We start from the raw sequence: 14,707 nt of genomic DNA, 5'->3' as shown, positions 1-14,707 counted from the left end.
AAGGAGAAATTTTACAAATAAATAACCCTGATTATGGCCTCTGCAGAGCTAATGGCTGGGTGCATGATAGTATTTCCCATAGTGTTAATTTAACATACAGTAGGACCCCGCTTTACAGCACTTCACTTCACGGCGATTCGCTAATACAGCGGTCTCAATTAGACGCAATTAGACTAAAGCCCCACTCATACGGCGCTTGTTCCGCTTTTATGGCGGTTTTCGGGCATCGCACGCCGTTCTATTCAATGAATTCCACTTTACAGCAGTTTTCGCTTTTCAGCGGGGGTCCGGAACGTAACCCACTGTATGAGTGGGGCCCTACTGTACATCTCTCACAAGGAAGTTTTAGATCCCATCAGCAACTGTAGTTCAACTCCATATGTGCAACACCAATATCTTCAGTGCAAGGAGATTAAAAAACACAAGATAAGGTAGCGTTGGATGACAAGTTGTAGAGAAAGACGACAACAACAACATGATTCAATTAACAAACATAATGAGATTTTGGAAAGAATTTGGATTTTCATATTAATATTCCCCAGTGGGCTAGAATCATGACTCTGAACAGTTCTACATGGGTATAATCCCTACAGAGATATTACGTAGTTTAGAGCAATTTAATTTATGTTTGAAAAGAGATATCTGAGAATGTCAACTTTTTAGAAACCAGCTTCCCCAGGTTATTTATAATGGGTGATATCCAACTAAATCATACTCAAATGATACTTCCTGATGAGGTACGCCTGGCGCCAACATTACTATCTTTTCGGTGCCAGGTAAAAACCTTCCTCTTCTCCCAGGCATTTCCAGCATTTTAACATTTAATATTTTAATATTTAATATGCATTTTACTATGTGTTTAATTATGTTTTAAAATTTTGATATCATTATCTATTTTAAATTGCTTAATATGAGGTTTTAATTATATGTATAATGTCTTTTTATCTGTTGTAAACCGCCCAGAGAGCTTCGGCTATGGGGCGGTATATAAATTTAATAAATAAATAAATAAATAAAGTAGACCAACTGAACTGTATCAAGTTAAGCTACTTAATTTAAATTAAAGCAGTCGGTACCTTGGGGGAAAGTGACCACGTAATGCTGGAATTCGTGATTCTGGGGAAAGCCAAAGAAGAATATAGTCAAACATGGACCTTGGATTTCAGGAAAGCCGATTTTAGCAAGCTCAGGGAAATGATGGGTAGGATCCCGTGGCTAGATACACTAAAGAAAAAAGGAGCCCAAGAAGCGTGGGAGTTCATGAAGAACGTATTACCAAAAGCGCAATCGCAAATAATTCCAAAGAGGAAGAAAAATGGAAGACATTGGAAAAAGCCAATGTGGCTACATGGAAGACTGGTGGAGGAGGTAAAAATAAAAAAGAGCATGTATAAAGAATGGAAGGAAGGACGCATCAACAAGGAAGAGTACCGACGAGCGGCTCGGGCTTGCAGGAATAGCGTAAGGAAAGCTAAAACCCAGAATGAGCTGAGGCTGGCGAGGGAAGCGAGGAACAACAAAAAGGGGTTTTTCAGATATGTTCGAAGCAAGAGAAAGACCAAGGAAACGGTGGGACTGCTGCTCAATGAGGATGGCAAAATGTTGACAGATAACAAGGAAAAGGCAGAACTGCTCAACACCTATTTTGCCCCCGTTTTCTCCCAAAAAGGGAACAGTGTGCAACCTTGCATCGGTAGCAATCTCAGTAAGGGGTCGGGATTGCAGTTCGAGATTGATAAGGAGATAGTCAGGAAATACCTAGTTAACCTAAATGAGTTCAAATCTCCAGGGCCTGATGAACTGCATCCCCGAGTATTGAAGGAACTTGCGGATGTACTCTCGGAACCTCTTGCCATCATCTTTGAGAAATCCTGGAGAACGGGAGAGGTGCCGGAGGATTGGAGACGGGCAAACGTCGTCCCACTCTTTAAAAAGGGTAAAAAAGAAGATCCGGGGAATTACAGGCCGGTCAGTCTGACTTCAATACCGGGAAAGATATTAGAACGGATAATAAAAGAGTCCATTGGCAACTATCTAGATGACAATGCTGTGATTAGTAGGAGCCAGCATGGATTTGTCAAGAAAAAATCCTGTCAAACTAATCTCATCTCTTTTTTTGATCGGGTCACTAGCCTAGTAGATGGTGGAAATGCTGTAGATGTCATCTATCTAGATTTCAGCAAAGCATTTGACAAAGTCCCCCACGACCTTTTGATTAGCAAACTCGTCAAATGCGGACTACATGGAAATACTGTCAGGTGGATTCACAACTGGTTGGAAAACTGTACTCAGAGTGGTCGTCGGTGGCTCTGCTTCGGACTGGAAGGAGGTTTCGAGTGGAGTGCCACAGGGTTCTGTCCCGGGGCCGATACTCTTCAACATTTTTATCAATGACTTAGATGATGGGGTGGAGGGAAGCCTTATGAAGTTTGCGGATGATATGAAACTGGGAGGGATAGCTAACACAATGAAAGACAGGAATAAAATCCAAAGGAACCTGGATAGACTAGAAAATTGGGCTGAAATTAATAAAATGACATTCAATAAAGACAAATGCAGGATTCTGCATTTAGGCCACAAAAACAAAATGCACGGGTACAGGATGGGAAATACCCGGCTTAGCAGTAGTGCGTGTGAGAAGGACCTTGGAATTGTAGTGGATTGCAAGTTGAACATGACCCAGCAGTGTGATGCTGCGGCAAAAAAGGCAAACACAGTTTTGGGCTGCATAAACAGAGCTATAGTTTCCAGGTTGAGGGAAGTAATAGTCCCACTATATTCTGCATTAGTCAGGCCTCATCTGGAATACTGCGTTCAGTTCTGGGCGCCTCATTTTAAGAAAGATATAGACAAGTTAGAGCGGGTTCAGAAGAGGGCAACAAGGATGATAGCCGGTATGGAGAACAAGTCTTATGAGGAAAGGTTGAAGAAACTTGGCATGTTCAGTCTGGTGAAGAGAAGGCTGAGGGGCGACATGACTACACTCTTTAAGTACCTGAAGGGCTGTCACATAGAGGAGGGTACAGATTTGTTCACTGCTGCCCCAGAGGGTAGGACTAGGTCTAATCGTTTTAAGTTGCAGGAGCGTAGATTCAGAATGGACATTAGAAGGAACTTCTTGACAGTAAGGGCAGTTCGGCAATGGAACCGACTGCCTAGGGAGGTGGTGGGATCCCCTTCGCTGGATGTCTTCAAGCAGAGGCTGGACAGTGGATTTCCTGCTGTGAGCAGGGGGTTGGACTCGATGGCCTACAAGGCCCCTTCCAACTCTATGATTCTATGATTCTATGATTAAGTCTACTGATTCCATTGGATCTACTACTTTGAGTATGACTTAGGCTGTGAGCACACTAGTCCCCTACAGCAAAGTGTTTCCACTGGCCACACCTGGAGGGGGTTGATCTGCCGATCAGTTGTGAAATCTCTTTGAAGCGAATTTTTTAAAAACGCACTCAAGCTGATCCCACCAGATTTTACAGTAAAAAGGGATGGGGTTTGACAAGCGTCGTGTGCCCCTGTGGAGATGCACTGGAACTGGCAGAACAGTAAGTGTGTGTCTACCCTAACATTAGGTATCACCCCAATAGTAAGATATTTGATGGGCAGGACAGAAGAAGAAAGCTGCACATGGCACACATCAAGGAAGTTCATGGCAACATGGAAGTTAATCAAGGGAAAACATATTTGAGGGTAAACATTGAAACACTGCATTTTCCCCCTCCTACCACGAGTTCAGCTTCTTTCTGACTTTGCTGTGTAATAGTCAGATGTTTATACTACCCTGAGATCAAATCATACAGGGCAGGCTATAAATACTTTAATTAATAAATACATCAGTACCAACAATTCCAACAAAAATTGAGTCCTCAATCTTGCCTCCCTCCTCCCCATGCTGGCTGTGTGGTTAGGGTATTGTTTTCTAGAGTAGGACCCTGGGTTGTTGTCTTGCTGCCTTTCTTCTTTCCTGTTGCTGACAGGATACCCGAAAGACAGACTTTGTCTTGTAGAGTCTTGTCAATATGCCCTAATGGAGGGAATCTCCTATTTCTCATTGCCTATCATTACCTTGCTACTCATTTTTTCCTTGACCATTTGACCTGTTTCTTCCCACATTTCCATTACACAGACACCAGTAACCCCCCCCCCCCCGCAATGTACAGTCTTATGAACACTGGCTCTGGGTAAACATTGGCATGTTATGCAAGTTTTTTTCCTATTCTGTTTACATATTATGATTGTGGCTTTGATTTTGCTACTGGGGGAGAGCATGAAGTCTCAACTACATAATGCTGACACAAGCCCTGGCACAGGAGCAGCTGTCATGGCTGGACCATAGGATTGCAGCATTAATCACGAATAACTAGGGACAGCAGTTTTCAGCTCAGGGTAAACTAACTGAACAAAAAGTAGTTAAATTATTTATTATGGAAGCAAACATTTCATTATATTTGTTTTTAAGACAGATTCACTAAGGCTGTGCACACACCAGAGTGTTAACGCACATGTTGTTTGAACAAAACTGATTTTTCCATGTGTGCTTTTGTGCACATTTGTCCATACATGAGTGCTTTCAGTTGAACTTTAACACAATAGTTGCCATCCATGCAAGTGGGCAGTACCTGATGGAATGTATTTGTACTGCAGGTGGTATTAATGCTAGTCCTACTCAGAGTAGGTCCATTGCGGTTGATGAACATGACCAACCTAGGTTCGTTAATTATAATATGTTTACCCTAAGTAGGAATAAAGCCCTATGTGGTGTTTACTCTGAGTAGGAATACAGCCTTGTGTGGTGTTGTCCCCTCCCCTCAATTAGTACTTCTCTACCTTCTTTCAGTTCTGGAAACCTGAGGTCTATTGTGGGCATGCATACAGGTTTTTGTTTACCTGTGTGTGTGGCCAATTTGTTAAAAGTTTTCTGATATACTAGATTTGCACAAAACAGCAATTTGTGTGTATGTGTGTGTGTGTTGGCGTGGCCCCACCAGCAGCCCACCAAGGAGCACCTCACCAACAGAAGTAGTGGTGTGGCAATAGATGGTACCCAGCAAAATGTCACCACATATGTAAAAAAATCCACCTACACAATGTGCTTCAGTAATGCCCACAGTTGGATAATATGCTCCTACTGGGAGGAAGGGTGGGATATAAATCTATTAAATAAAATAAATAAATGTTATGCTGGATTTTTTTCCTCACCACATTATTCACAGATCAGGACAGCCTGAATTAAATGGGGAGAAAGTGCAGACTGCCACTTGGATGAAGACAACTTAGTGTGGATGACACAAAAAACAAGCAGACACGGGATGCATCAGATCCACTTTACACTGCTGTGTGTACACAGCCTAAGTCTTAGAGGTCTAAGAAATCCTTAAGCCCAGCTTTTTTCAGAGGATAATATATTTCAAATACATAATCCTAACATGTCCAATGAAAACAAAACAAAAAAAACATTACCCAAGCAATTCTTACCTTCCCTTGTCATCTTTATAATCGACAATGCCAGCACCAATGGTCCCAATGAGAAGTGAAGCACAATTTTCATGATCATTGATTCTAGTAAGAAAATTAAATTTACACATTGGAATTATCCTTTTTCCTTTATTAACTCATTTTATTTCATTCATTACATAAGCCCCTTTTTCCCTTGGTGTGTACTTCTGACTCAACAAGACTTTGCCATAATATCTAGAGCCAGGTCTTTGGCAGCTTGGAATTTTATCATGCTCTGTGCACAGCATGGATTGCAATTTGCAGACACATAAGATATCCCAAGCACAAACTAGGCTGATTCACATATGCATATGCATCTCTTGATTACTCAACTCTTCAGGACTATATGCACATTAAATATGTGTACAGTAGCACACGCATGGCGGGTATTGCACATGCCAGGGTCTAAAAACTGTACCTTGTAGGCTCTTTCAGAACTTATGATGAATATACGGGGTGAGGGGCCAGCAGGGGCAAGTGGCACAGTCCCATCCCTTTTCTCTCAGTGGTCTGTATATGTAATGTGTATAGCCTTCCTGACATAAAGTTGAAATGTGCCAACTAGAACTCGTTATGTTTGTTAGAGTTTGATATTAAGAAATATGTGTTTGTAGGAAGCATTTGCAACCGGAGCCTGCAAAATGGAGGAATTACCATTATCACCAAACGAGTGGGAAGCTTCACATTCGGTAGAACAAGAAAAAATCAAGCAGGAATCTGACTGAAATATTTTTCTTCTCCTGAGGAATTAGAAACTAGTCTTACATGAACTTGAAAAAGACCTAGTGTTCAAATGGACTTTGGCTAGTATTCCTGTTACTATTTATTAATAAGCGCCTCAATTAAAGTAATCAACTTATTTCAAGCAATGCTGATGGGATGTAGGCCCACCATTAGTTGTGGGTCAATTCCACTGATTTCATTGGGGATTTTTCACACCAGAGTAACTAGATACAGGATTGCAGTCATGGTGTTTGACTTTTCTGAATCCATTTCTGTTTGGTACTTCACAAGAGATGGTAGCTCATTCTAGTTCTTTTTAAAAAAGAGACACTGCCCACATTAGCTAAACCATGGGTCTAGTGTCATATGTATGAGCTAGAATTCTGGTCAGTTTCGAAACATGCCAGTTTTAAACCATTGGCTGTGAAGCTCGGTTGTTTAAACTGACCGTAGTTAGCATAAACCACAACCCCCAGTTTGAATGCAACAACAAGGGCTCCTACTGGGAGAAAGGGTAGGGTATAAATCAAATAATAAATAAATTAACAAGCTGACTTTAAAGTAAACTGAAAATAAAATCTTTCCAGCTTCCTCTTCCAGTTATGCAGGAGGAGGAAGGGGGGGAAGTTTGCGACCCTGAGGTTCATTCCAGCTTGTGTCACGTTAAAATTGCCAATGTGGGGAAGCAGCGGTGGCGGCAATGTTATCCAACACATCCCAGGCAAAATTTAAATTAATGATTTTGCAGAAGTCTTTTTATTGTTTCCATTGAAAATAAGAGAGCACAAGTTGAAATCAAGGAACAGGGTATGTAACAGAAAAGCTGACAATCAAATACATAAATAATGGTGGTGTGTTCTCACATAAGAATACTACATTTTTAGGATAATATATTTACTGAGGTGACAGAATGAAGCATTCATAACACAATAATGTGATAACCAGAGAAATTAGACAGGGCTGTGACATTCTCTAACCGTTATTCCTTTTGTCTTCATTGTGACTAAACCCACATTTCTGAATTTGCTCTATCAATAGTAACACTTTGAACACAGTCATACAGTGAGGTTATTATGTGAAAATTGATCACGCCTACTGCAGTGATTTGCTAAAGAGGCATTTTAACACCAAATGAATATGCGTATTGTTGGATGTGAAGTGATCTAAGGATACTACTGTCTCTAGAGCTTGCTGCTCCCGTAGCCCTAGTTTAGCTTGACATACAACTTAAGCTACAGGAAGTGAGATTTGATACAGCCATTTCTACTTACACAGCACAGTGCAATGGAGAGAAAGGATTCCCGTTAAAGTTGCGGAAAGGTTTCTGTTCCAACAGTACCTCTATACAGCTTTCATTACCTGTACCGGATCAGATCATTTCATGTTACAAAAGCAAAAAAAGGCTTCAGGACTGTTTATAACTGAAATAGCTTCTATAACACAGATTAGCACCATCATATACAGCTACCTCATCCAGAGTCAAACCGTCAGTCTATCTAGCCCAAGGGTAAGGAACTAGATATGGCTGGTGGGCAGATCCTTATCTCAAAACACTTCCACAGGCCAAGTTTGACAGATGGGGGGACCATCCACAGGCCAATCCCTTGATGTCACAAGGGCATCAGATGACCCCTTTCTGCCTGTGTCTTTTGAAATCAAACTGTATGGACAAAAAAGTCTGTGCAGCAGTTCCCAAACGCCAACAATCAGTTGACAGCTGACCCTTGGGAAGTGCTGTGCAATGGGCTTTGCAGGCAGTGCCTATGAAGCCTCTTTAGTTGAAGCCCCACCTTTACCTGCCCTACACTTGATATCATGATGTGGGGCAGGTGGGCATAGCTTGGCAAACAGCCCTGTGGGCCAAATAGGAAGACATGGCAGGCCTAATTGGGCCAGAGGTTCTCCATCCCTGATCTTGCCCAACGGCACTTGCTCTGACTGGCAGAAGGGTTTCCGTAGGAAAGGACTTTACAGCTGCTAGAGACCCTCTAACTGAAGATGCTGGGAATTGAACCTGGGAACTTCTGCATGCAAAGCATGCTCTTCTGCTGAACTACAGCTTCTCCCATGTATTTATTTATTTCCTCTATCTTCCACTTTTCAGTTGTGAACAGCACCCAAGGTGATTGACAAAAGCAAATTAAAGCAAACTTTTTTTCCTTTCTACTTTTTAATGACATGCAGCTCTAATTTCGTTCAACAAATTAAATTTAGGGATGGAGGAGAAATGTGTTCGGTCCACATTTTGAAGCAAACCACTCTGATTTGCCAGTGCCAGATTTATATTCAGGCAGGAACACAACTACCACTCTGATGATGTACTTCTCTAAATTTTGTGGTGCACTTTTTGTTCAAATGTGCACACAAAAGGCCTGTCTTATGGGGGGAAAGGCTTAGAAAAATGTGTATGTATTTCCACTGGAAAGGATATAAAAAGTATAATTTATGGGAAGGATGCATGCAAAATGCATGCAATTTAAATGCAGTATTTGATGCTTTAAAAATGAGATTAATTTTTAGGAAGAGACAGAATGGACTTAAGAATGAGCACATGCTAAATTGACATGAAATGGGAATACGCTGATCTGTCCATCCCTAATTCTATTTATGTTGTGGTTATGAGAATTCTGTGCCTGACATTTATTCACATTTGTACTCCGACACCTACAGGCCTGACTGCTCTGAGAGTTTAGAGAAAAGCCTACAATTCTAGACTTCTAAGCCCTGCAACCTCACTTTGAACTCCACACCAACCCTAACATATTATGGCCCCAAAACTTACCATTATAAGAAGCCCAGTGCAATGGTGTATAACTTTGATTATCTTTAAAATTGTAGTCCTCTTCTGAAAGCGCCAACTGCATCAATTCACTCAGCCATGTGGCATGACCACGAGCTGCTGCATAATGTAGAGGTGTCCTGCCTCTGGCGTCCTTACACAAAATCAATGGTTCTTGTTCCAACAGCATTTGAACACACTCCTCATGCCCTGTCATAATCTGGTTAAAGACAAACATGCATATATATATATATATATATATATATATATATATATATATATATATATAGGGAAAAAACCAGCAGCAAACAATGGGAATATAGACGTTTTACGTTGGTATTTGCAGAGTTAAGGGACAATTCTGTTAAGAATGCGCATAGATAGTCCCTTATGCCCCTTAGGTTTTCATATACATGAGGATAATTAATCCAGGATATTGGAGAAATTGCAAAAGGGATATATTTTCATATATGGTGTGAGTGTCTAATGGTGAGTGAGCTCTGGGAAGGATATCAGGCCAGAAATTACAGCAAAAATACATCAGTCAGTCACACTAAAGACTGAAATTAGCTCTGCTTAATATATTTGAAAGATCTAACAAATGTATTCTATCTAAGGAAGTAGCAGCAGCATGGTTAGAAATTGCTAAACAGTGGAAGAACCCTGGAAAGCTATTGATTCATGGTCCACTCTAGCAGAGAAGCTGGTATGTCAAATGCATGTGCTAGTCAGACTCCTTTTACACAGCATATAACAATTTTATTGAGTACATTAATATTGGAGATTGAGAAAGACAGACACACAAAAATATACACACATTCCACATGGACAAGTATGGAAAGATCTTGGATAATTGTCAATGTTTGGAAGAAATGTCACACGTACCTAGATTCTCTCTCTCTGTGAGTGAGTGAGTGAGTGAGTGAGTGAGTGAGTGAGTGAGTGAGAGAGAGAGAGAGAGAGAGAGAGAGAGAGAGAGAGAGAGAGAGAGAGAGAGAGAGAGAGAGAGAGAGAGAATCATTCTAAGGTGATATGGTCTGATCGTTAGTCACTATATGTGATCCAGCTCTATGTTCCTATTCTGTTGTTGTTTATCACATAAGAAAATTAAAAGATAAAAGGAAAGGTTCACTGTAGTAAATGGTGTTGTGTGGCCTACACAAAGAAGCCATCTGTTCCTTTTATGTTTCATATGCATGGAAACACTTAGCTTTTAATGAAACCACTGTGAGTATATTTCTGGAAATTGACATCCTTGGCTTCTTTATATTGATGTTTGTAAGACTATACCCACATTTTACACTAATTATGCGGCCACTGAAGTTACCACTTCATTTACCTAAATGAATGAAATCAGTAACATCAGCCACCACATGGTGATTCACTGCAGATCATTGTGGTTACTACCTCAAGCAGATACTCCAAATAAGCGATGATAACGAGACAAGGATTTGGAGTGATTCACCACATGAAACTTTTTTTTTTTTTTTAAAAAGGTGGTGTTGAATGATGAGGCATTGCAGAAAAGGAGAAGTATACATATTGAAATGACTACATGGGCAGATGCATGCTCATTCTTTCACATATTAAATGCTTGTTTTTAAAACTTCATAATCAGTTCCGAAAACTGCTCTGAGCTTGGCAGAGAGGGCTAGCATTATTCACCATGGACACTTTCCAACTGGAATCTGTAAGTTCACACAAAAATGTCTATTGCATTATTTCATTTTCAGCTGTTCACAGATACTGCTTGAAGTGTAAAGAGTCCCAAATTTTTGGATGGCTTGGTAGCCAATCAAAACTTTCCGGTTACCAAGACCCTGCCCCTCCCACACAAGGAGTGGAGTCTTAGTTCCTCACCTTGCACTGCCATCTCTGAAATGTAGCTCAAGCCCTTGCTCCTCTCTTTAATTCTTAAGCATGGAGCTAGGGACAGGTGGGTCATTCCTGGAATTGTACTGTGCTTCTGAGGCCACCTGAGCGCCTCCAAAATGCAGTGTAACTTCCAAAATTATTCCCACATCGATCCCAGCCCCAAAGCTGGGGGAACACTGGGGTTGTGCTTTAAGCTGCTAAAAGCAAAACAGCTAGCCCGAGTCCAGCTACCACGTACCTATTAAAAAAAATGTAAATGTACTGTCTTCAAGTCGATTCTGACTTATGGCAACCCTACGAATAGGGTTTTCATGAGGCTGAGAGGCAGTGACCGGCCCAAAGTCACCCAGTGAGCTTCATGGCTGTGTGGGGATTCAAACCACGGTGTCCCAGCTCGTAGTACAACACCTTAGCCACTACACCACACTGGCTATTACTACATTTTATTTAATAAGATTTATATATTGCTTAATCATCAAAACCATTAAGCAGTTCACATAAAATATAAATTTTATGTAATTTATGTATATTTTATTTAACATGTACTGCTTTTGTCACCTTTTCTCCTCCAATTTTGAAGCTTTTTAATGTTAACAAATTTAAAAAACACATTGCAAGAGAAAAAAGCAGTTCCCTCCACTACATATATACCATTTCCCCTGGTTTGTTTCCCTTATCATGACCATTCTTTTTTAAATTACTGATTTATTTTTCATTCAAACATAAAAATTGCTTGGCTGGATTGAACCAAAATGCATCCAACAGATCAGGAATGTTGTTAGACTATATAGCTAACATCATCCCCGACAATGCTGGGGGCCAGCATCTAGAGGGCCAGAGGGCTCCCTGCCACTGCAATAGAGTATTTAGTTAAGAGCAGTGGCCAGCTCTAGGAACTCACTGCTTGTCCCAATCAGCCAGTGCTCAGAGAAGACTTACTTTATTACACTGCTGCTTGATTTTGGTGGTCTGTACTCATGCCCTAAAGTTATCATGCATGTCTCAGACTGAAGAGCAAAAGGCATAAAACAAAAATACAGGATAAAGTATTCTAAAGTCAGCAGTTACCCCTCGATGTAAAGCAGTGCATCCCAAGATATCAGCTGCATCCACAGATGCTTCTTTTTCAAGTAACAAGGAGACGGCATCTATGTGCCCATAAGCCACAGCTAGCATCAATGGAGTTCTAAGAAATGAAAGACAACCACAATTTTAATCTCACATTCCATGTTATCTGGAAGGATCTGGCATTTTCACCAGTCTTTGCAACTAGACTCTCTTTCCGCCATTATCTTTGCATTACATACTCACTCCCCATATTTCTAGTTATCTTAACCAATAGCAGCCAGTTAGCCCTCCAGATGTTGTTGGAGTACAACTCCCATTATTCCTGACCAATGGCCATGTTGACTGGGACTAATGTGTGTTGAAGCAAACAACATATCCCCGTTCTAGTATTAATCAGGACCAGTTTATTCAATGAGCAGAATCAAGCGGCACAACTTTTTCTACATTTCAGCAATTCAAAGCTGAAAGTTTTAATTCTCTCCCATGGGGGGGTGGGGGGAGAAGTCCCTGCGCATGAAAAGACCAAACCCTTCTCCCTGGCATGTTATATTTCTACATTAAGGGAGTTGATTTTTTTACAGAGGAACATTTGCACAAAAAGCTCCTACATGCCAGAGTCTGAAGCAGTTCATCCCAGGAAAATACTTTATACTTGTTTATGCTAGTGACATAACTGGCCATAAGAACATCTGGCACACACAGCTCTGTCTTCCAACCAAAAGAAATGGCCTGGGGGCGCAGGAGTAACAATCAGGAGGGATGTCGCTGCTGCCCTTCCATTTCCCCCAGTGTTGGATGCCTCACTCTGCTGAGCAATAGGGTTGACCCTGGAAACAGATCCCAGTTATTCCAACAGCATCCTTCAGTTCACCCCTTTACTTTCACCACCATTTATTCTAAGGCACAAAAGTAAATAAAGCATTGCACTTAGGAAGGCTGTTGCAAAAGGAAAATGCCTGCCCTTATTTCCTAGCAGTGGCCTGACCTCCACAGACCAAGACTCCATAGAAAGCTTTTAATAGAGATGCAAGAATATCACTCACACTGCATCTCTTTTTCCCCTAAAGGTCTCTGCAAAATTCCCTCCATCTCTTCCTGCCTGTCAGAAATTCTGCTAGTAGCATAGAAAAAAGGATTGCTAAGACATTTCCCACCCTTTTTCAATCATTTCCAGCATGACTATTTTGGCTAACTCTTTCTCCTAGCCTAACTGATCATTATTCTGAAGGTCAGGAAATCCTGTGTACATATAATTCATTTGTGTGCTTCCATGACAGAAATAAATGATACAAAATGCACAGTACGATTTCCAGCTTGAAGTTGTTTCCAAACCACAGCTAACCTTTTAAGAAATAGAAGCAACAATCCTGGAGATTCTGTTCCATTATTATGATTGAGATCTAAATGCTAGTGCTTAAAATGTTCTTGATACCACTCATGTCATGCAAACACATCAAAATAAAGTAAACTTACTGTCCTTTGGCATCTGTCACATCAGGGTTATCTGCTACTTCTAACAAAAGCCGCAAACATGATGTATGTCCGTTGATAACTACAAAAGGCAGAAAACCTTTTAGTGTTCTGCAAATAAAGTCTAGAATATCTAGTTATGCAGAGCGGTCCAAAATTCTAGGCATTCTCTCTTAATTGTACTTATAGCTAGATCCCTATAAGGAAGGAAGAAATCTCCTCTACTTATTATTGAATATGTGGATTTGTATCTAGTGGGAGGCATCTGGATAACAGGAATCAAATAACCAAAACATCAGCTGTTACCAGTGGTAGAGTGGAGGGGAAAACACAAGAAAAGGGAGCATAGCTCCACAAAGTTTTCCAGAGTAAGAGCCATGATATCATTTGGAGGAGCAGCAGGGCAACTGACAGACCCTCATTCCTCTGGCAAGTGAATGAGCTGATCATGAGTCTTTCAAGTTTGTTTCTGACAGATTAACATAAAGGAAATCAGAAAAACAGCAAAATAATCAAGCAGAGGCTAGATACTTCTCTCCTGTTCTGTGACATGGTTCCTGCTTCATACTAGTTGTTTAAATGGTAATGTTTATTTGCAATATTGTTTGCATTTCTAATTAAAAGCTAAACGCTATATTTCAGCTGATTGAAGATCTTTTGTTAAAGCTCAATGTTTTACAACTTAAGCAGTCAGATGTATGCACCACTGAGTTCAGTGGAGATTCAGTCCCAAGAAACTATGGATGGATTTATGCTATGAGTATGATGCTATGTACTTAATAATAATATGGGTATTATTATTAAGTGGGTATTATGCTATGTACTGCTGCTTTTTAGTGGGCGTATAGAGATAGATATAGGTATACATATTGGTGTGCATATAGAGATAGATATACATACACAGTGTGTCTTTATATATATAATCGATCAACAAAGCTGTTTACATTTTTGGACTCTCCTTGTGGGCATAGCTATGGACTTTTCTTGAGGGTATGACAATGAGGGTTGCCATGACGAGCTTTTGCACTTCAAAATGTACCACTATACCACCACAAAAGCCAAATAAATTTGGAGCAATCAAATCAGATACTATAGCGCAGTTCATACATAACTCCACATTGCCTAATAACTTGCAGCATGTGAACTACCAACAACAGAAAAGCATTGTGTTTGAACTGGCAAGTACAAAGTGCTTGAGATCAAGAAAGAAGCTGCCTTTTTCCAGCTTTCAAATTATATGTGATATTCAGTGGTGAACAGTGTGCATACATTTTCAAGGGTTGCTATATAAAAACA

At 40.6% G+C, this 14,707-nt stretch overlaps 1 protein-coding gene across 12 annotated transcripts in view; it reads right to left on the bottom strand.

Moving 5' to 3' along the window:
* Positions 1-14,707, bottom strand: part of ANKRD44 (ankyrin repeat domain 44) — a 250,881-nt gene that overhangs the window by 30,920 nt on the left and 205,254 nt on the right. For all 12 annotated transcript variants that reach the window (XM_061608156.1, XM_061608145.1, XM_061608153.1 and 9 more), the window contains exons 19-23: positions 13,415-13,493; positions 11,942-12,059; positions 9,002-9,218; positions 7,491-7,578; positions 5,476-5,559 (exon numbers count right to left, since the gene is read on the bottom strand). In XM_061608156.1, the coding sequence (XP_061464140.1) occupies positions 5,476-5,559; positions 7,491-7,578; positions 9,002-9,218; positions 11,942-12,059; positions 13,415-13,493 (586 nt within the window). The remainder of the gene's footprint in view (positions 1-5,475; positions 5,560-7,490; positions 7,579-9,001; positions 9,219-11,941; positions 12,060-13,414; positions 13,494-14,707) is intronic.

This window comes from Rhineura floridana, chromosome 2 (assembly GCF_030035675.1).
Source record: "Rhineura floridana isolate rRhiFlo1 chromosome 2, rRhiFlo1.hap2, whole genome shotgun sequence".
NCBI lineage: Eukaryota > Metazoa > Chordata > Lepidosauria > Squamata > Rhineuridae > Rhineura > Rhineura floridana.
This window is presented reverse-complemented; position numbering and strand designations above follow the sequence as displayed.